Source organism: Littorina saxatilis, linkage group LG2 (assembly GCF_037325665.1).
Source record: "Littorina saxatilis isolate snail1 linkage group LG2, US_GU_Lsax_2.0, whole genome shotgun sequence".
Lineage (NCBI taxonomy): Eukaryota > Metazoa > Mollusca > Gastropoda > Littorinimorpha > Littorinidae > Littorina > Littorina saxatilis.
This window is the reverse complement of record NC_090246.1, coordinates 25248285-25271630: the sequence shown is the minus strand read 5'-3', so window position 1 is coordinate 25271630 and position 23346 is coordinate 25248285. Positions and strand designations below refer to the sequence as shown.

Here is a 23346-nt window from a genome sequence, read left to right as displayed (position 1 = left end):
AACACGTGGAAGTGTATGAAAACGCAACAAATGGTATGTAGATAGTGTGACGTGTTAGTTCTTAAAACTCTTCTAGTGTTTCAATAATGACGTTTGTTCGGTGACTTTGGCATCATAAGCAGTGAAAAAAACAGGTCCCTGCAAGACTAGTTTGACACGACCTCATTTACATGATATACATACCGCGTCACACGTGTGGTTTGAACGATATTGTTATCTCATGAGTGGTCTCTCTCACGTATGTAGGATAACATTATGTACCTTTGAATCTAAAATGCAACAAACGACTACGAGTCACACGGCGGCGGTAGACTTCGGCAAACACGACTTTGCATGAACTGCTTCCAGCTCCCCTTTTTTTTAAACTTTCAAAACTTCGAATTGTACTGATCTTGTCTTGATGAATTTATTTTTATTTTTTTATCTAAGAATGTTTGTCTCACATGCTCTCAATCTATTATTCAGATTTTAAAAGTTAGTTCTAGCGCCAAAACGAGGCTTCCGATTTGTTTTAAAGTAAATCCGGCTGGCTACGCAAAAAGAAATTCTTTGAAAAATGTTCGCTCTTTTTGAAGGGCACCTAGGATGTTCTCTCTCGGTAAGTGTTTAAACGAAAGGGTGTTTGTACTGTGTGTAAAAGCCTGACAGTGTATGTGGCTGGCAAGAAACTGATTGGTTGCGGGAAGCGGGATGGGCCTTTAATTAGGTTCATACTTAAAACATTAAAGATGCGCCTCCGTGTAATGAACATACTTTGTACTGAATTACACTTTTTTGTGTTATTTGATGTTCAGAGATGTTTAAAGACAACACCCCCGCCCCCCCCCCCCCCTCCGCCAACACATTTGGTCAGCTTGAAATATGTGGGTGTATGTCTGTTACGTATCATATTAATTGTCTACCTGGTTATTTGTTGAACCTTGCTTCATTTTGTGATCGTTGTTCAAAAGAGTGTTACTTTCGGAAAGATAGGAGAATACCTTTTTTTTTTTAAGTACACAGAGATTATGCACACACAAAGGCATACAATATGAACTAAGCACACAAAAAAGCAATGCAAGAGTTGTCGTACCCAAACTAAAAAACTAATTATGTTCCCCTTATCTTTTTATTCACACTATCTATTCCGTAAAAAGCTATTTGTCTTACTTCCCGTATGGAAACATTGCCGAGTTGTGCCTGTTCGAATTCGGAGTTTTCTTCGATTTTGTTTTAATATTAATTAGTATTCCATGCTTTTTGTCTGGTCGAATGTTGGTGTATCCTTACTTGATAAGCGGTCACGTGACCCATGTGAATGACATTTTTGACCCAAACAGTGTATCAAATAGCCTAGTTAAGCGACTTAAACGGCATAGAATGTTTGTATACAATGACAAGAGTTGGGATACGGAAACTGTCTCAATTATTACATAATGCTGGAGATTACTATCCTCAGAAATGCTCTATCGTGATAAATTCTAAATCTTATATTATACTGACGTTTTGTTGTTTGCTATATATATATATACTATGTGTGCGTATTTAAACTGTTTTTAAAGCACAGCCCTTCCCGTGCAAACGTTTAGGCTAAGTGTCTCTGCTCTTTCCATTGGGTACATCTGTGAATCCTTTTGGACACCTACCAAAAATGAACAGCCCGGGCTGCTTTTTTAGAAAAGTGGGACTTTTTCAATGATTGTTTTTTTTTTTTTTTGCAGAGTCTATTTGCAATCAGGAATATAAATGTATACATACAAAACTACTGTGCGCAGGAATCAGTCATGATGTTGATTTTGTGTATGTGTCCAAGAGGAGAGATGTCAATATTTCATGTGAAGTCCTGTCCAATCTGAGATGGCGAGCAACGCTGTTTTTATTTTCAGAACAAAAACTGTGCCTTTAACTTGCTTGCGTGACGCATTTTGACTGCTTTTGTACTCACAGGAACTGTGCTGACTAATATCAGCGACGCAAACTCAACAGCGATCAACAAGGTTGAACGCATCACCTACAGTGGATTTGATCGCGCATTTATCATTAAACAAGTTGGCGGCGAGCCGAAGTGGCAAGTCATTCTCAACAGGACGTTGGATTATGATCGGGTATGCCTTTTTTATTATCATCTCTAAAACTGTCGTAAGAAGATACTGTGCCTAATTCATTACAGCACTGCTGGTAGATTGTTTGTGTTAAAACTGGTGGACTATTACCACTATTTTTACTAATGCGATTGCACATTTAAGAGGTTCGTCACTTCCCCATCCCCACTGAATGCAATGTAAAGACAAGAGGCGAAGCCTTCAAGGCTCACGTAAGAAATCGACAAACAGTAACACAAACTCAATCACTCCGTCACACATACACAGTACACACACACACACACACACACACACACACACACACACACACACACACACACACACACACACACACACACACACACACACACACACACACACAGAAAGAGCATAGGTGAAACTGTGCAAGAAAGCGAGACACTAGATCTAGATCTGTCTGTCTGCATGTAGCCTACTTACACGGACACGACTGCCAAATAGTCTCGGCCCGCTCAAAATAACAATCACCGAGACTTTCAGTAATTCCATCGCGTGACGTCTAACCCTCGTACGTCATAATGTGACGTCAATGTAATATGACGTCTTCAAATGTTAAAGTTTCTACCACAGACATACATACATATATATACATACGCACGCACGCACAGACAGACAAAAGTTAGCATCGCATAGGCTACACTTCGTGAGCCAAAAAGCACACACAACAAACAAAAATAAAAACCGTCTTAGTTTTTACATTTAGTAAATTTTGAAAGTGTTTAAAAACAAAAAAATGGGAATGAAGACCAGGTGATGGTGAATGTCTGTGTGTGTGTGTGTGTGTGTGTGTGTGTGTGTGTGTGTGTGTGTGTGTGTGTGTTTGTGTGTGTGTGTGTGTGTCGGGTGGGGGTGTGTGTGTGTCGAGTGGGGTGTGTGGGGTGTGGGTGAGTGTTCGTGCGTGTATTGTGTTGTGTTGTGTTGCTTTGTGTTGTGTTGTGTTGTGTATTTGTCAAATTGTTGTTGTTGTTGTTTTCTGCGAAACGACAGTGTCATTATCATGACTGCAAAACCCCAGAGGAGCTTACATTTGTGACTAGACTATTGTGTTCATACCTCAAGTACGCTTGAAATGAACTCCTTCTCTGTTTTAAAAAGGGAGAGAGGAACATCGTCGTACGATTCAAGGCAACAGGTGGATCGGTACGTATTCTATGTCTTTCTGTGTGTTTGCCTGTCTCTTTATCTATCTGTCTATCTGTCTGTCTGGCTGTATGTCTCTCGGTCTGTCCATCTGTCATGTCTGCCTTGCATACATATTTTTATGGACAGCTTTTTGTGTGGTAGGTCATTACAAGAATCGATGATAGTGGGGGAGAAAGAAACAAAGAGCGAGAAAGATAGAATAATAAGGAGGGAGGGAGAGAGAGAGAAAAAGAGACAGAGAAAGAGACAGAGACAAACATAAATACAGACAGACAGACAGACAAACAGAAAAAAAAACAGAGACGGACACAGCTTCCACGATGAAGATAGATTTTGGGTGATGGAGGAAGGAAAAAATAAAGCGAGAGGGAGAGATAGAGAGGGAGAGAGATAGAAAGGGAGAGAGAGAGAGAAAGAGAGAGAGAGAGAGAGAGAGAGAGAGAGAGAGAGAGAGAGAGAGAGAGAGAGCGAGTGTGAGAGAATAAGATGGAGAAAGCGTTTGGATTTATGTGCGAAAGTGTGTGTATGTGTGCGATGATGAACGTACGTGCGTAAAAGCATACATACATAAGTTAGAAAGAAACATTTTAGGAAAACAGCTGTGAATTTGAATAATTGTCTTTAAACACATGTGTACAGGACACATATAGTACCGAAAGTGTGATCCAAGTTATCGTCAAAGACGTCAACGACAACAGTCCGCAGTTTGAGAACCAACCTTACAACGCAGATGTCAATGAGGTAAGAACACTCCATGCAAATTATGCATGTACTTCTCTACTGTTGTTGATAGTGCTTATTGCTATGTTAGTTTAGGTTGCATTTCTTTATGGTTTTTTTTGTGTGTGTGTTTCTTGAATTGGAATTGCGGAGGTGTTATCGGGACTTGCACTATAGAAAATGGATTTAATATTACCATTATTATTACAATTATTGACACATAACTGATGTGAAACAGTTCAATTTGCTAATGGCAATGCGCTAAAACTGTTAGCGCACTGTTGTAGTGCGCTAGCAATTACTGGGAGCGTATACATGCGCCTGTGCCTCTTCTTTTTGATTTGAGAAGATTATTCTCATCCTCCGTGTTAGTGACAAGTGACCAAATGATGCTCGAGTCTAAACTTCTTCGCACAAACACACACACACACACACACACACACAAACTACACACACAGACACACACACACACACACACACACACACACACACACACACACACACACACACACACACACACACACACACACACACCCTCGTTTCGATTCCCGGTCTATGTTAACCCATGTAGTTAAAATTGACTTCATGTGAACAATGAAAGACAGTACGAAAGAAAACTATTTTTTTCAAGGAAGGCAACATTTTCGAAACGTTTTATTCAGGACAATTAAAAATGTTGTTCTAAATATGGGGTTTTTTTTTATTTCAGGACGAGAGCACTGGTAGCCAAGTCTACACTAACATTCACGCTACAGATATTGACAACGGGCCGGGCGGTAATGTCCGCTATAAACTTGAGGTGTGTACTTGCGCTTTGGGATAGACTGACAGACGGACTGCACCGCAAAAATATGTTTATTCCACTCATTGTATACGTTTTAAACATTTGTGCATGAACATGAACTTTTCTGATTTCAGGGCATATAAACGGGGTATTTTAAAGTCATTTAAACCTAACAAACACACACACACACACACACACACACACACACACACACACACACACACACACACACACACACACACACACACACACACACACTTATGTTCTAACGTATTTTCTTTCTTCTTCTTTTTCCAGCCAGTGACTCAGGTGAGTTACCTTTGCTGTACTTGTTAAGATATTTTCCTACCATGGAACCCATCATGTTAATCACCACACATCTGTGCATGATTTTACGTTGGGTGGCCTACTTGAGCACACACCGACGGCCTGGCTACATTATATTATTCAGAGTGGATAACTTTGGTGTTGAAGTTATTTTGTAACTGATAACCAGTGTCAACATACGACGTTATCTTACAACCAAAATTGAATTAAATTTGAATTAAAGAGAAGCCTAGTTTTTAGTTGTTGGTATATGTTCAAGTAGAATGATGCCCTCATTCCTCGTGCACGCCTGAACAAATATGTGATGATTCACATGATTATATGGGAAGGGGTGTGTGTTTAAATCGAATCAATTTGGATTTTTAGACATTGACGGATTTTGATGATTAAATCGATTGGGTTTTTTCGATGTTTTTTAAAATTTGTTTTTACTAAACGAGGTTTAGATTATGTATACCAAGAGATGAAGTGCGTTCCAATTGCTCCATCCGTACATGGGATTAATAAATGCTTTCATAATGAAATATATAAAACAGAAACCGTGATCTTAAATTCAAACTTTTAATGTTCACTGCTTGTGAAATATACCATTATACATTTTTTACAGGTTTTAATCCCTGTCCACTGCTGAGAAAATCCCTTATGCACGAATACATGAATGAATTTTCTGTGACCAGGGCGGCGGAGGGACAGAGCAGGATACCAAATTCATGATAGATGCCATCACAGGAAATCTGACTTTGAATGGATCTCTGGACTACGAAAGCAAGACCTTCTATCACTTCATCGTCATAGCATCGGTAAGGTGCCAAAAACAATAGATAATAAGTGGTGTCAAGCGATATATTTATATATCAAAACATGTAGTCAATCTGTTGATCTTTTGAAAACCCGGGAAAAGTCATCGCCGAAACTAGTAAGGTCTGAGTAAAAAATGACGTTACAACTTACAGCAGTGCGGTCTCAACGTTTGTAAAAGAGCTAGATATGACGTCATCAAAAACATCTATAAAATAAAAATGAAAGACAGAAGAGAACATAGCAAACAAGAACACACCATATTATATTATCCATCCATTTCCGAAATTAGAGTGAAACATTCGCTGCAACAAGTAACACAAATCTATTAAAAAACATACAATAAACAAACGTACGAACGGTTGTTTATCTCCTTTCCGGCAAAATAGCGGAAATTAACGGTGAGCGCCACCCCCCGTTTGATTATTAGTCAACATCAATGTAGCATTGCGATGTTTATATTTCAGGATCAAGGCACGCCTTCACTCAACTCCACCACAGATCTGTTTGTAACCGTGAAAGACGTCCAGGATTCTCCCCCTGTCTTCACGAACCTACCCTATGTCAAAAGCGTCAATGAAAACACTGCACAAGTATATATGACTGCCTCTTATTCTATTGGTGTTGTTGTTCTTGTTGTTGGTGGTGATGCCGGTGTTGAGGGTTGTATTGTTGTTGAGATGATGGTGTTGGTTATGATGTGGTTGTAGTTGTTCCGCCTCTGTCTCTTTATATCTCTGTCTCTTTCTCTCTGTCTCTCTCTCCCTCTCTCTGTCTCTCTCTCTATGTCACACACACACACACACACACACACACACACACACACACACACACACACACACACACAAAACACAACAAACACACACACACACGCACACAACACAACGCCCCCCCCCCCGCACGCACGGACATGCGTACAGACAGACAGACACACACACACACACACACACACACGCACAGACACTCACACGCGCACACACTCACACACTCATTGTTTCCAAGATGAAGACGCAGTCACCATACCAAATAAAACTGTAATCGTGATGTCGCTGTTGTTTTTGCCTTTGTTTAGGGACACGCTGTTTTAACAGTAAAAGCAGTCGACCAGGATCAAGCCATCCCGAACCAAGTTGGCTACAACATTACTCACAGTTAGTGCAATAACTCTTTACTTTTCTTATAAAACCAAAATTCTTTTTTTCTTTTTTTTAATTCTTGATTTTCAAACGTTACCAGCCTTTCTGTTCCATGTTTTCAAATTGTTAGTTTTCCTTTACTGTCCATGGTTAGAGTCAACTGTGATTAATGATGTAATTATGTTGTCCAATACATGTTGCACTTTTGTGGATACCCATTTCAGATTCTGTGTATGATAGTTATTTAACAATATTGTCAATACCAATTTCTTAACATTGGTAAGATAACAACTTTCTTTCATCTATGATTTCACCTTGTACCTGTGTGCATATGGAACGTCACTGATTTAAATATCTTAAACACAAGCAATGCTCTCGAATAATTATGTCAGCAATAACATTCATTTTAGTAACTTATGAATTTGTTTTCAGCTGACTGCCCCGGGTTGTTTGCCCTTGGCGCAAATTCTGGAATAATATCTGTCGGCAGTACCTTAGACAGAGACAACTCAACCTTGAAAAACAACGCTGGCCGCTGCGCCATCACAGTACAGGTAGATTTCAGCAGTTGCACTGAGTGTTTTGCAACAGAAAGCAATATTAGCTCGTTCAACGAACAAACAAACACACACACACACATACACACACACACACACACACACACACACACACACACACACACACACACACACATACACACACACTCAAGCACACACACTCACACAAACGCACACACACACTAGGCTGACACACACACACACACACACTTACACACCCCACACGCACGCACGCACGTACGCACATGCACACACACACACACACACACACACACACACACACACACACACACACACACACACTCACTCGTGCGGGCACAACAGACTGTCAGACGGACAGAAAACAGTGAAAGACGGACATGCAGACAGACAAAACGATAAACGACCGAACCGATAAACAACCTACCAGCCAGCGAGTCAGGCAGACATTAATATCGGCTAACACCAAAATCATTTCGCTCCTCCAGAATCATTCTCTGCTCGTTTCTTCAGGCCACAGAACAAAGCGGGCCTTACGCACAGAAAGGTAACTTCATTGCCACAGAGACAGTCACCATCACGGTTAACGACGTCAACGACAATGCTCCGACATTCTCTGGATCCTCTTTCTCCGCCAACATCACAGAGAACTCTCCTGCCGGTACGCCTCTACAGCTGGACAGTGGTCAGCAGATTGTAGCAACGGATATTGACCAGGTATGCTAATGCGGTTGACCTTGATAATTTGAATTATGTCTTGGTTTCTGTTTTCGACTTTTTTCAGAATCATTAGGCCAATTTGTTCAACAACAAAGAACACACACACACACACACACACGCGCAGACACACACACATGCACACACACACACACACACACATACACACACACACACACACACACGCACACACACACATATATATATATGTGAATCCCTATGATATTCATCCGCTGGGTCTTGACTGAAATACAAGCCATATAAAAAACCACTCGTGTTGTAACCTATACATATACATATATAAAATATCAGAAGTTGTGAAAGAAACAATTGAAAGTCAGAAGAGACTTTCTTCTGAGATTTGTTAAAATCTCTTAGCAGAGCAAAAGAGAGAGGAAACAAAAAAATGTGTCCCTTCACAGACAGCCCTATTGGGGAAATCAGACCCTCCTCGGACGGGACCGAGTTTCACAAAGACTGAGAATCTGCCCCGAGGGGAGAGTATCAACAGAGGAAACTAGTCCAGAGAAGGACCATTGTTTTACTACCGTGATCAGTCACGTGTAGACATAATAATAATAATAATAATAATAATAATGCAAACTTTTATAGCGCTATTCTAGAAAAATGTCTACTCTTAGCGCTTTACAATACATACATCGACCAAGCATACTATACACGCACAGGCAAAGAAACCGACCAAACATAACCAACAAACTATACATGCACAGGCAAAGAAAACGACCAAACATACAATGAGACAGTGACAAAAGGTCAGGTGTCATGTCTACTGTCCCGAATGACACACGATTGCTGACATTTCACCATTGCCAACAGAATAAACAAATAAGAAATAGGTAGAAAATGAATGTGAAAACTGACTTTAATTGTTGATCAGTATTTTCTATACCACTAACAAATAATCTACTTGCACATAGCTGTTTGGCAAATGTATGTTGCATGGGACACACTGACATGAAAGTGGAAGATGTTTTTCCCTCTAGAGAAACTACATATCAAGTTACACTTTTTGTGCTCTTCCATTCCAGTTGGCAATCAATTGTTAACGCATGTTATTAGAAAAAATAGAACGAAAACAGATTAGATAGAATGAAAAATGTACTGGTGATGTCATTTGGGACATACTGACATGAAAACGTCACCTTTTGGCATTGTCTCCAATACACGCACAGGCAAAGGTAACGACCAAACATAAACAAACATAATATGACCTGTGTATATATAATAAGCTTGACATTTGCAAAACTGTAACTAATTAGTGATGTTAGTCTGCACAATAGGCCATAGGGTCGAAGAATCTGACTCTTAAGCACCAATGTGCCAAGCGACATTTGACAGCAGTAAAACTCAGCTAATTACCCCCAAATAATTGCTGCCCTTCATTACAGTATGCTCCACACACTCATTCTACTTTCCTTCATCAAGTGTATTGGATGCATGTATTCATTTATTTCATGCTTTTGAGTTTGTGTCCGACTCATTTCACGTATGACTTTTGAATTTACGACAGCTCGCAACATGTACATGTACGCTACAGTTGTATTTTGCATAGAACGTGAATATAAGTCTACTGACAAAAATGGATTCTGGCTTTGGCGTTGATCCGCTCCAAGGGGCAAATCAAACTACACACAGAAACACCCAAAGATGGACTAGGTGGCCGAGTGGTAACGCACTTGCGCTCGGAAGCGAGAGGCGAGAGGTTGCGTGTTCGACCTGGGTCAGGCCGCAATTTTCTCCCCCCTTTCCTAACCTAGGTGGTGGGTTCAAGTGCTAGTCTTTCGGATGAGACGAAAAACCGAGGTCCCTTCGTGTACACTACATTGGGGTGTGCACGTTAAAGATCCCACGATTGACAAAAGGGTCTTTCCTGGCAAAATTGTATAGGCATAGATAAAAATGTCCACCAAATACCCGTTTGACTTGGAATAAAGGCCGTGAAAGGTGAATGCTCGCCTAATAGACTACTGAGCTTTACTGGCCTATGTGAATGCGTTATAGATTGTGTGTAAAAAATGTCTGTTTGTCTGTCTGTCTGTAAAAAATTCCATTTCAAACGGCAGAAATTAATATGTAAGCGCCTAGGGCTATATCTAGATTAGGCGCATAAAACTGATCACAATAATAATAATAACAATAATTTCAAACCGAATGTTAAAACTGTAAACCCACTCAGGACCTTTAATCCTACCTTCCGCTTCAATCTACAAAAGACGCATCCAAGGAAACTGAATGTCGAGGTTAGTCTTGCCCTTTGGCCCTAGAACTCAACGACCCGAAGCCAAGCAAAACAATGATACGGTTGCTTCACCTTTCTTTCTTTATTTGGTGTTTAACATCGTTTTCAACCACAAAGGTTATATTGCGACAGTTGCTTCACCTGCCTCGGGATCTAAACCCTAAACTTTCTAATGTAATGACAGGGGCTGCTGTGCAGGAAACCCAATCTTCTCCTTGAAGAACAGCCTGCAGAAGGTCTGGTTTTCCCGAGACTGTACACACCCTTCGTGACGACAATGGTTGCATGGACCAAAGGGAGGGAAGAAGGGGGAAGACAGGATTAGCAATTATTCGCCCTTGTTTCATCCTGCCACCGCCGTGGTGACGCAGACGAGAGGTGTTCAAAGAAGTAATCATGACCTCAGACCTTTTAGGTCGTAGGTCAGCTAATGAGGTCGTGGCCTGGGAGCGAGGGCTCGGCTCCTTGGACCACTGCCCAGTGTTGTGGCCGGAGAGGGTCGCTGGCCCCCGGGGATCACTCTTCGGACCCGCCACCTGGCGATCACGATGGGCCAAGAGCTGAAAACCAGTGGGGAAATCCTGCTTCTTCTCTGCCGTGCTGTACTGCTTTGCTACTGACTGCCCAGTGGTCAAGTCAGTCACACAGATGCAGCCTGGCGACGGTGGGGAATTTATCTGGCTTTGTCTTCAAGTCTGCAGCTATAGTTCTCAAGGGGCCTTTTTATATTTAGTCAAGTTTTGACTAAATATTTTAACATCGAGGGGGAATCGAAACGAGGGTATGGTGTATGTGCGTGTGTCTGTGTGTGTGTCTGTGTGTGTGTCTGTGTGTGTGTGTAGAGCGATTCAGACTAAACTACTGGACCGATCTTTATGAAATTTGACATGAGAGTTCCTGGGTATGAAATCCCCGAACGTTTTTTTCATTTTTTTGATAAATGTCTTTGATGACGTCATATCCGGCTTTTCGTGAAAGTTGAGGCGGCACTGTCACGCCCTCATTTTTCAACCAAATTGGTTGAAATTTTGGTCAAGTAATCTTCGACGAAGCCCGGGGTTCGGTATTGCATTTCAGCTTGGTGGCTTAAAAATTAATTTATGACTTTGGTCATTAAAAATCGGAAAATTGTAAAAAAAAATAAAAATTTATAAAACGATCCAAATTTACGTTTATCTTATTCTCCATCATTTGCTGATTCCAAAAACATATAAATATGTTATATTCGGATTAAAAACAAGCTCTGAAAATTAAATATATAAAAATTATTATCAAAATTAAATTGTCCAAATCAATTTAAAAACACTTTCATCTTATTCCTTGTCGGTTCCTGATTCCAAAAACATATAGATATGATATGCTTGGATTAAAAACACGCTCAGAAAGTTAAAACAAAGAGAGGTACAGAAAAGCGTGCTATCCTTCTTAGCGCAACTACTACCCCGCTCTTCTTGTCAATTTCACTGCCTTTGCCATGAGCGGTGGACTGACGATGCTACGAGTATACGGTCTTGCTGAAAAATGGCATTGCGTTCAGTTTCATTCTGTGAGTTCGACAGCTACTTGACTAAATATTGTATTTTCGCCTTACGCGACTTGTTTCTTTCTTCTTCAGTCATCTCTTCAGCACCCTTCCTCTCCCACTACTTCACCTTTTATTCTCCCCCTCCCTCCTTCTACCGTCTTTCGCCCCTCTCCTTGTCTTCACCTGTCTTGCAACGGTGAGTGGTCAGCGTGGGAAACTCACCCCTGCCCTGTGGTCACTGCTGGTCACTTGTCTGCTTTTCAAACCCTTACCTTACTTCGGCCACACCCCGACCCCCTCCCTTTTCTTCTTACGGTGACGAAACAGGAAAATCTAGTGATCATGTCTTTGGGGTGTGCAGTCTCACTCCAAGGTCGGCTGAGACAAAAAGTACGGGTCAGTCATGTATTTCTTCGAATTCCGCTCAAACGAAAATACGCGTTCTGTACACGAAGCGTTTTAATAAGCATTCAGCTTCTTATGGTTCTGTTCATTTACATATTGTCAATGATTGTATTATTTGTCAAATATGAGAATACGTAGAGGTTACACGCCGAGTCTCAGTGATTATCAAAAATAATGGTCGAAGTTAGCGGATCATGAAAAATGCGAGCTGTATTTGTTTTTATGATTTACCCATGTAATAAAATTGTGACAAACTGGAGAAGCTTGTAATAAAAAACAAGTCGCGAAAGGCGAAAATACAATATTTAGTCAAGTAGCTGTCGAACTCACAGAATGAAACTGAACGCAATGCCATTTTTCAGCAAGACCGTATACTCGTAGCATCGTCAGTCCACCGCTCATGGCAAAGGCAGTGAAATTGACAAGAAGAGCGGGGTATATAGTAGTTGCGCTAAGAAGGATAGCACGCTTTTCTGTACCTCTCTTTGTTTTAACTTTCTGAGCGTGTTTTTAATCCAAACATATCATATCTATATGTTTTTGGAATCAGGAACCGACAAGGAATAAGATGAAAGTGTTTTTAAATTGATTTGGACAATTTAATTTTGATAATAATTTTTATATATTTAATTTTCAGAGCTTGTTTTTAATCCGAATATAACATATTTATATGTTTTTGGAATCAGCAAATGATGGAGAATAAGATAAACGTAAATTTGGATCGTTTTATACATTTTTATTTTTTTTTACAATTTTCAGATTTTTAATGACCAAAGTCATTAATTAATTTTTAAGCCACCAAGCTGAAATGCAATACCGAAGTCCGGGCTTTGTCGAAGATTACTTGACCAAAATTTCAACCAATTTGGTTAAAAAATGAGGGCGTGACAGTGCCGCCTCAACTTTCACGAAAAGCCGGTTATGACGTCATCAAAGACATTTATCAAAAAAATGAAAAAAACGTTCGGGGATTTCATACCCACGAACTCTCATGTCAAATTTCATAAAGATCGGTCCAGTAGTTTAGTCTGAATCGCTCTACACACACACACACACACAGACACACACACACACACACACACACACACACACGCACATACACCACGACCCTCGTTTCGATTCCCCCTCGATGTTAAAATATTTAGTCAAAACTTGACTAAATATAAAAAATGAGCTAGGCAATGTTTTGTTTCCTCCAACGCACTGTCAACAACGTTCATACTTCAGTAAAGTCTAAATACATGGAGCTTTAGAATCGTTCTCTCCTCGTACAGTTGTTAAACACATGCAAAGGCAGAATCATAGGCCTTTCAATAGTGAGACTTTCAATTTTGTCAGTGCTGCATTTTCTCAATAGCATTGCCAATCATGTTCAAACTTCGCCTTGAGATAGTTTACTGCTACGCTGCTTCACCGAATTATTTCTGAACGCATTGAGTTTTAGAATTTATGTTTCTTCTCGTACATAAAACATGGCTTCTTAGCACCGCTGTAGGCAGCATCATAAGAGTTTCAGAGGAGAAAACACTTGACGTGTGCGGGAGTTTACAAGCAGCAGTGTTGGAGGGAAGAGAGTGGGGTGTGTGTGTTGGGATGTGATGGTGGGTGGTGGGTACCTTTGGAGAATGTGGGAGGTGTAAGGTTATGATGGGGGATAAAAAGAGGTGGCAAGAACAGTTACTTTGATCCCCGGGGTCAAGTGTTGGGAATTACCTGAGGCAAGACTTCGCACCTCACATGCACACAATCTGTTTTACTTGCTTCACCTGTGTGCGATGTGTGTGTGTGCACATGCGTGGAGCCTTTGCTCATACTGTATTTTGTTGTTCATTTTTATGTCAGTAAATTAATGTTACTAAACAAAGGCACCTGTTGTTGTACTATACGGAAAAAGACTACAAGACGTTGTTAGTTTAGTAACTGTATAAGCCATTCGGGGATTAATTATACAGTCTTTTAATTTACTTCCGCGATGTTCCACCACTTTAGAGTTCATTTCGTCGTGAAACTAACTACTCAAAAACATAATCACGCTAAAAAACGCTTTCTTTTTCATGCAAACATGAATCTGCAAAATTGCTTTAACCTTAATGTGTTTCATGTTCTCATTTTGTTTTATTCTCACAGGGCTTGAACAGTGAAATTCATCTTTCGCTCCTGGGAGCAAACGACACTTTCGAGCTGGTGACGTCAAGTTTGCAGGGCAGCGGTACTGTTCAGCTTCGTGTGAAGAACAGTGCAAGGCTTGATTTTGAAGTACGGCAGTCGCTCAATGTCCAGGTAAATACACGAGAACCCTATGGAGATGATCTTGAACTTTGGCTTTTCACATTCGAGTCAGGCAAGTTCTTCTGATGGACTCTAAACATATCAATGTGCATATCCATTTGCGTAGCTTGCTCTTCATAGCATTAATAATGCCATCTGTGTTCCGCAATCAAGAGAAAACATGCCTTTTATTTACATCTGGTTTAGCAGCAAACATTGGGGCGGCCTACGTTTGTCAAATCTTAGTCAAATTTGCAGGCGACTTTCGATCTTTCACGAGTTGTAGTTTTACTTAAAGATTGAAACACAGGCACACAAGCCACAAGGTTTGTGATTGACCGTCTTTTTTAGTTCATTTTTTAAGAGAAGTTACGTCTAATGTGATCAGTGAATTTGAAGCGTTTGTTTTTAGATTACTGCATTTGACAAAGAACTGAGTCATGCTACGGCTATAGCGACAGTCACAGTCAACATTGAGAACGTGAACGAGGACAGCCCTGAGTTTCGCAACACGGAATACACTGCGGCTGTCCTTGAAGGGAGCGCATCGGGGACTCCTCTTGCCACCGTCCAAGTAAATACGATACATGTTAAAAATACAATCCATTATACTGCAGTAGTATCGCTTTATCTCTGTGTGTGTGTGTGTGTGTGTGTGTGTGTGTGTGTGTGTGTGTGTGTGTATGTGTGTGTACCCCCGTTTCCACAGGTTTGGTTGCCTAAATCACCATAAGGCAACCATCCACACGTGGATGGCAACCTAAACTCTGGATGGCAACCTAATTGTGTGGATGGTCGCTTCATTTAACACCGTTAAATTGACTTTTTTGACGGAAAGAATGTCATAACAATGTTCAAAATGACATTCTTTCCGTCCTCTATAGGCGACGAAATAGGTCAAATTTTGTGCATTTTTTAGTGCAAAATTCTTCGATGCCGGAGCGAGTACTGCACCCAGTGCTGTTGTAGTGCAAGTGCACTAGAAAGGCACTCCACCCAGTGCCGCCTCTTAGGTAACCATCCACACTTTAGGTACGTGTGTGTCTGTGTGTGTCTTTGTGTGTCTCTGTGTGTGTGTCACTGTGTGTGTGTGTGTGTATATATGTGTGTGTGTCTGTGTGTTTGTGGTGTGTGTGTGTGTGTGCGCGCGCGCATGTGTGTTTGTGTGTGTGTGTGGGGGTGGGGGGTGGGGGGTGGTAAGCTTACATTTGTCCTGTGTGTGTGTGTGTGTGTGTGTGTGTGTGGGCGCGCGCGTGTGTGTGTGTGAGTGGGTGTGTGTGTGTGTGTGGGGGGTGTTAAGGTGTTGTTTCGTGTGTGGGTGTGTGTTTGTGCATGAGCTGCAGTATCAGAAGGGTGAACACAGTTTCTAAGTTATAAGCATTTTGATATAATTGTTTTTCAGGCAACAGATACGGACGCTGGACGGTATGGTAACGTCATTTACACACTGAGGAACGACCGAGGGCTGTAAGTACAGCGAATCGCAACCAGTAACCGCGAAATGAAAACATCATTCAGAAATAAAATGGATTTCGTGTTTCTTTGTAGCAATGTGGATTTTGTTTTCTGTTGCTTTTGCTCTGAAGTTTTTTTGAGACCATATTAAACAGTCTGTCAGTTGTTGGCCTTAGTTAATAAGGGAAAAGCTAATTATTGCTCTTCGTCGCTAAAAAGGCGTGTACGAGAATTATTTCGATGTACCACGTATCCTAATGAAGACTGGATGTCGGCAAAGGGGTTCACCATGTCGTTAAAACTTTCAGCAAAACCTGAAAACGAAGTAAACTTCAAGCTCTGACACAGAAAATAGTAATATACAGATTAGGTGTCCCAGAGTAACTATCTCCGTCAGTCGCAAACTGGAAATGTGTGTGCGTATTTAAGTGAAAAGGATATGCTCTTACAGAACGAGGAAGTCTGGATAGAGCTATAGTGATCGACAAGATGCTTTACACAGAATACAATGTATCATTAAACCTTTCCTTTGCAACTTCCATTTTAGAAATCGACCCAAGGACAGGGGCAACGAATGTGGCATCCAACCAGACAGATAGGGAAAGGGACGACCGTAACAAGGGCAGAGATATTGTTGTGGCGACATACGGCTGTTTCATTCAATCTTTTCTGTTTCTCCTTGCAGTTTTCAAATTGACTCACACACAGGGGCAGTAACCGTAGCCTCCAACCAGACAGACAGAGAACGGGAGGACAGGTACTACATGATGGTGGTGGCTACAGACGGCGGGGATCTCCAACAGACCGTACCACTAACTGTCAACATCACAGACCGCAACGACAACCCGCCTGTCTTTCAGCGTGATCAGTACGACGCCGTTTTGAGAGAAGGGGACACGGTTTTCAGTCGTCCTGTTAAGGTCGAGGTGAGATGATTATTCGCCAACAAAATAAGCACTTCTGGTCAATACACAATTATTAGACTTACTTTGTAGAACAGAGAGGGAGAGGGAAAGGCAAACAAAAAGACAACAACAACAAACAAGTCGCATAAGGCGAAATTACTACATTTTAGTCAAGCTGTCGAACTCACGGAATGAAACTGAACGCACTGTAGTTTTTCACCAAGACAGTACAACTTTGTCAATCCCCGCGAGAAGGAAATTGCTCACCTTCCACGTGCAAAACGCAGTGAAATTAACACGCCAGAATAGCGCGGTAGCGTATTGTGCTAAGCAGGAAAGCGCGCTTTTCTGTATTCTTGTTAACTTTCGGAGCTTGTTTTGAATACAACCTATCATATCTATATGTTTTTGGAATCAGGAAATGATAAAGAATGAGATGAAATCATTTTTGGATCGATTTCTGAAATTTTTATCGTAAGACTAATTAATCTATTTTCGTTAATTGTGATCACATTTTAAGAGTAAACATGACATATGTATATGATGAGGAATACGATGCAATCAATTTTAAGTCTGTTTGCGAAAATTCGATTTTAATGACAACTTTAATGAGCAAACTCATTAATTAATTTTTAAGCCTCCAAGCTGAAATGCAATACCAAAGTCCGGGCTTCGTCGAAGATTACTTGACCAAAATTTCAACCAATTTGGTTGAACAATGAGAGCGTGACAGTGCCGCCTCAAAACTTGACTAAATGTAAAAAGATGGGTAGGGAATGCAATGCCCTAAGATAAATAAAATGTTGACACATTATTTACCTCACTGTTGCTGTATTTCAACAAAAGCTGTAAATGAATTCGTTTGCAGGCCAATGATGCCGACGAACCCAACACACCAAACAGCAACGTCACTTTCTCCATCAATCAAACTTCACCAAGTGGTCTTCAGAATCATTTTCGCCTTGACCCCATTAGCGGTCAGCTGACAGTGACCCATGCACTGGACTTTGAAAGGATCCAATTTTCTTCAGGCCCGATAGGAGTTGTAAACCTTGTGGTAGTGGCTTCGGACAGGGGCACTCCTTCTAAGCAGGCTACTGCCGCTGTGGATGTAACTCTCGTTGTAAGTAATAATCAGGATAATTTGATAATCTTGAGGAGCTACCATGAAGGTAAACTGAATTATTAAATGACATGTTTCCCTATATGGACATATCTATTGTCACAACGAATTATTTAGTTTTTTTCTCTTTTCCCTCTGTGGAAAATGTGTGATTTTTCCTTCAGATTTGATAGTCATATAGTAAGAACGGTGTCTTGTCCATTTTTCCTTATTGGAAGATTGCTTCTTATTCCGCGATTCTCGGACAGTTTGTAAACATCAATCTTTTGTTCTATGAAATCGATATGTTAAAAGCAATCAGGAGGTTTAAAAGGTTGGAAGTCCTGCTTTAGTACTCAGTAACACAGAATACAGGCAACATTCAAGAATCAAAAGAGTGGAAAATACGTTCATCCTACATACGCGAGAGAGACTGGTCATTTGATAACTAGACCATAGCTGTATATAATGTTCATGAGGTAGCAGGGTCAGATTATAAACCCCGGCACGTCCTCAGCCTGGCAATGACCTTACAAGTAATTGTCCACAGGCGAGGCGGGATACTTACATGCTGTTGTTTGTTTGATTTCGATCGTTCATAGAAATGCTGTAATAAGCTGCCAACTAATAATGTTAATCCTTTGAAAATATAGTACTGCTGCCAAATATACAATGAATTATGTGGTTACGTGCACGTGTCCAGTGCAACAAAACAACAACAACAACAACAACAACAACAACAACAACAACAACAACAACAACAACAACAACAACAATACCACCAACTTATTGAGGGCATGCAGTAACAGAAGAGTTGGGAGCTGCAAGCTTACAACTAATTTTTGTTTTATTCACTTTCTACAGGACATTAACGACAAATCCCCCATGTTCAAAAACCTACCTTATTCTGCGCAAGTTCACGAAGGCAGCAGAGAAGGTAAGATTATATGTTAATATAACTGACTGTTTAGCACTTAAGTTTTAGGGTTGCCTAATTTCAGCCAAAACATATGTTTCCTAATTAGTTTTTGTGAAGCTAAAATTACCACACTATATAGGACCTTCTGAACGTAAGTTTTCGTGTTAGTTTATGATCCACTGATTAAAAAATGCCTGTGCTGTTACGGCCGTATGTATGATACACCATTGAATTTGTCCCTGAGATGTACACATCAATCGGAGAAAACAGGGAGACAAAATTCTTATTTGTAGAGAAACATACTCCTTCAGGAGAATATGATTGAGAGATGTTTTCGATTTCAGAAGTGCCCATAGTCGCATACTAATACGTTGCTGCCACAATCAAGCAACAGATATCCAAGCTCTTGTAATTTATCCGTCAGAAAGGTTATACATTTGAGTTTTAGACGCATCAGTAAATCTTCATTCGATCTTCTCTCGTATCAACAGGGTCGTTTGTTCTAAATGTGAGCGCCACAGACGCGGACGGCACGGCTCCAAACAACGTCATCACCTACTCCATCGAAAGCGGAGGACAGGATCGGTTCCGCATCAACTCAGACAACGGAACCATCACCGTATCGGGGGCAATTGACCGTGAGCAAGTCTCAAACTACGTGCTGGTGGTCGTCGCACGTGATCGGGCAGCCAGCTCCAGATCTAACTCGTCCAGCGTGACGATTGCTATTACTGATGTCAACGACGAACTCCCGACGTTCGGGAGCAAAGCTGACGTCAGGATTGAAAGAAATGAATCGTTCCATGGCGTGTTGTATGATATGACGGCTACGGACCCGGACGAAGACAGCGCGTTGATATACCAAATACTGTATGATGAGAGCTCGGGCCAGTCGGGGACTTTTCAATCTCTCGACGCGCAGACGATTCAGGTGAGTGGGTAGCTTTGGCCCTTGCAATAAATGCTTTAATTTTAGCGTGTTGGTATGTGTACAGTTTTTTTGTGTCGTTTTTTTGCTGGTCAAAACAGAAGTACTTCGCATTATTTTTATATATTTTAATGTCAGCTCCTGAGTGACGAACATATACAATTATTCGAGATTGTCAATGAATTGAGGTGTGTCGCTTTTTATGTAAAACAGTGTGTCCTAGTGTTGAAGAAGAACCATGCCAAAGCCTCTGTTATAATCTAGGGTCATGTTTAACTTATAGTAAAAATTAACCTACAATCTGCGGTCATACGGTGATAATAGTTATCGGCAAACATGTCATATGAATACACAAAAACAAATGTTTAAATGCACTATTAGAGAGTACCGCACACACACACACACACACACACACGCACACGCACGCACGCACGCACGCACGCACGCACGCGCGAATGCACGCGCACACACACACACACACACACACACACACACACACACACACACACACACATGCAGCAAACATTGCAATACAGATCGCAGACTTTTAATTTCCGTCACGAAATTTAACAAGTCGCGTAAGGCGAAAATACAACATTTAGTCAAGCTCAGTCGAACTCACAGAATGAAATTGAACGCATTGCTTTTTTTCCGCAAGACCGTACACTCGCATCTTGAACAAGCGGCCAGTACAACTGGCCTTGACACGGAACGATTCAAGGGGGGCAATCTCAGTCATCTGAAAGAGGGAAATCCAAACGCAATCCGCCTTGTTCGATTTTATGGGCTTGGACGATAGAGAAAAATAAGAAAAGCAAAAGCTGGAGTCCAGTCTGGACGAAACTGCTATCAAGAACGCAGAATTGATTTTTTCTGAGTTTTTTTTAGCCGTAAGCGCCATGTTTATCGGAGCAGGAAACTCTTCCAGAGTGAGGCCCCTTTGTTGGTTTCACTGCGGTGAACAGCAGTTATGAGAAATTCGAAATGAGAAATGGCGCTTACGGCTAAAAAAAAAACTCAGAAAAAATCAATTCTGCGTTCTTGATAGCAGTTTCGTCCAGACTGGACTCCAGCTTTTGCTTTTCTTATTTTTCTCTATCGTCCAAGCCCATAAAATCGAACAAGGCGGATTGCGTTTGGATTTGTACTGGCCGCGTGTTCAAGATGGTACACTCGTAGCATCGTCTGTCCACCGCTCGTGGCAAAGGCAGTGAAGTTAACCATCCAGAAAAGCGCGGTAGCGGTTGCGCTGAGGAGGATAGCACGCTTTTCAATATCTCTATTCTTTTTAACTCTCTGAACGTGTTTTTAATCCAAACATATCATATCTATAGATATGTTTTTGGAATCAGGAACGTACAAGGAATAAGATGAAATTGTTTTTATCGATTTCGAAAATTTGATTTTAATCATAATTTTTATATTCTTAATTTTCAGAGCTTGTTTTTAATAAATGAGGGTGTGACTGTGCCGCCTCAACTTTTACAAAATGCCGGATATGACGTCATCAAAGTCATTTATCGAAAAAAAGAAAAAAAATATCTGGGGATATCATACCCAGGAACTCTCATGAAAAATTTCATAAAGATCGGTCCAGTAGTTTACTCAGAATCGTTCTACACACACACACACACACACACACACACACACACACACACACACACACACACACACACACACACACACACACACCACGACCCTCGTCTAAACTTGACTAAATGTAAAAATGTACAACAACAAAAATACAACACAGCAGCAAATTAACAATATTCATTATTGTATTACAAGTCTATCACATTAACCTATGTCTTTTATATCATGTGCAGAGTTGGGTGAGCATCGATCTGAATACTGGTCAAGTCAGAGCATTACATCAACTGAACAGGACAGCAGTCCAGACGCTTGTTCTTGCCATACAAGTCAATGACACAAAGGGGGAATCAATTCAACTGAGCAAAGGTAAACCGCACACACACACAGATAAATATCTTCAGTAAAGAAGGTTTCACTCGTTGATCAGCACAATGGAACCTTTGTTTTTAGATCCTCTATTCTAAGACTTTCTGCTTTTAAGACCTTAATGTGTAACATTTTCTCCCCAGATTGCTTTTTAAAGTGCCTCTATCTTGATAGTTCTTCTTTTACGAGGGGGACTCATTATATTTTGCAACCTGGGCACAGTAATGAAGTCACTACTTTGCCTTTTTCATTACATCAAAGACCAGGTTTGGGAAGACTTATGACAACAAACATTACTTGATTCCGTGCAACCGTTTTCATTCAATGCGATAAAATGTCCAGTAAGGGTGATGTGTCTCCTGCAAGCTGTGTTGACCTTTTTCGAAGAGATTTTCGAGCTATGATGTTTTATGGCTACTGCCAGGTAAAGTCTTTTCAAGATTGCTTTTTAAGTTTAAAATACTGTTTTGGAAGTCAATCTCAACCGAAAGCCACTGTTTTCAGGTGGTTCAGATAGTTTATTTCTGGCGCGTGGACGTTAAAAAACGTTGCCCGTTGTGGTCGAATAGCAAAAATCGTTACCCCAGAAAACGTCTCCAGGGTATAGAGTTCCTGATTGAGAAGGTCCCAAAAACTATATACGCTGAAATACAAGATAGAATGAAGATGTAATCGGGAAGTCTCATTTGTAGTTTTCACGGCTGTTGCGGCGTAATGAAGCGGTGTGACCGTTGGGTGCCCCATAACCTTAGTGAAGAGTAAATGCGGGGTAGGGTGGACTGGTGCAAGCATATGCTTTACACATTTGACGGAAGGAGAGTTCCTCGCGTTTGGGACATCGTAACAGAAAACCAATCATGGAAAAACCAATAGGACCCAAAGTAGAAGCAACAGTTGGAGGTGTGGGTCTTCCTAAATGAGAACCCACAAGCACAATTCAAAAGAAACAGAAGTGCTTCCTAACAAAATCCGGCCACGTTGCCATGCTATATCACTTGAGGACAGACAACCGATAACTGCTGACTGGTATGTCAGCCTCTGCTTGCCTAATTTCTTTCTGGTATGTTGCACACGACGTCCCCGAACGGATGTTCGTGGTCTACTGCTCAATTACGAAAAACCAAGCATGCACACATCAGCTGTAACTCTTGACTTTCTAGCCGCCAATGATGCTCAGTTTGTCACATATCTATCATATTCACACGCCTTAGACCCCTGTGACTGGTTTTTGTTACCTTCCGTCAAGAGGCAGTTGAAGGGAAAGCAGTTCCAGAACACCAAAAATGACCGAGCATTCCCGAGGGCGTTAATTTTGACATACCCCAGTCAACGTGTTGGGGTGTCATGGACAGCTGGGTTA

The 23346-nt window shown here is 41.0% G+C and overlaps 1 protein-coding gene and 1 long non-coding RNA gene across 2 annotated transcripts; both read left to right on the top strand.

The window, feature by feature from the left end:
* Positions 1 to 1941: 1941 nt before the first annotated feature.
* On the top strand, positions 1942 to 4783 carry LOC138956035 (uncharacterized). Its single transcript, XR_011452473.1, has 4 exons — positions 1942 to 2084; positions 3195 to 3239; positions 3882 to 3983; positions 4672 to 4783. It is a non-coding gene; the product is annotated as an uncharacterized lncRNA (long non-coding RNA).
* Positions 4784 to 5783: 1000 nt separating this feature from the next.
* On the top strand, positions 5784 to 22906 carry LOC138952444 (cadherin-23-like). Its single transcript, XM_070324119.1, has 15 exons — positions 5784 to 5873; positions 6339 to 6464; positions 6944 to 7022; positions 7440 to 7561; positions 8057 to 8260; positions 10936 to 11184; positions 14578 to 14730; positions 15131 to 15292; positions 16121 to 16185; positions 16859 to 17099; positions 17947 to 18201; positions 19045 to 19117; positions 19591 to 20030; positions 21854 to 21859; positions 22802 to 22906. Exons 1-15 carry the CDS (start codon positions 5784 to 5786, stop codon positions 22904 to 22906), a joined length of 2370 nt encoding a protein of 789 aa, XP_070180220.1.
* The last annotated feature ends 440 nt before the right edge of the window (positions 22907 to 23346 follow it).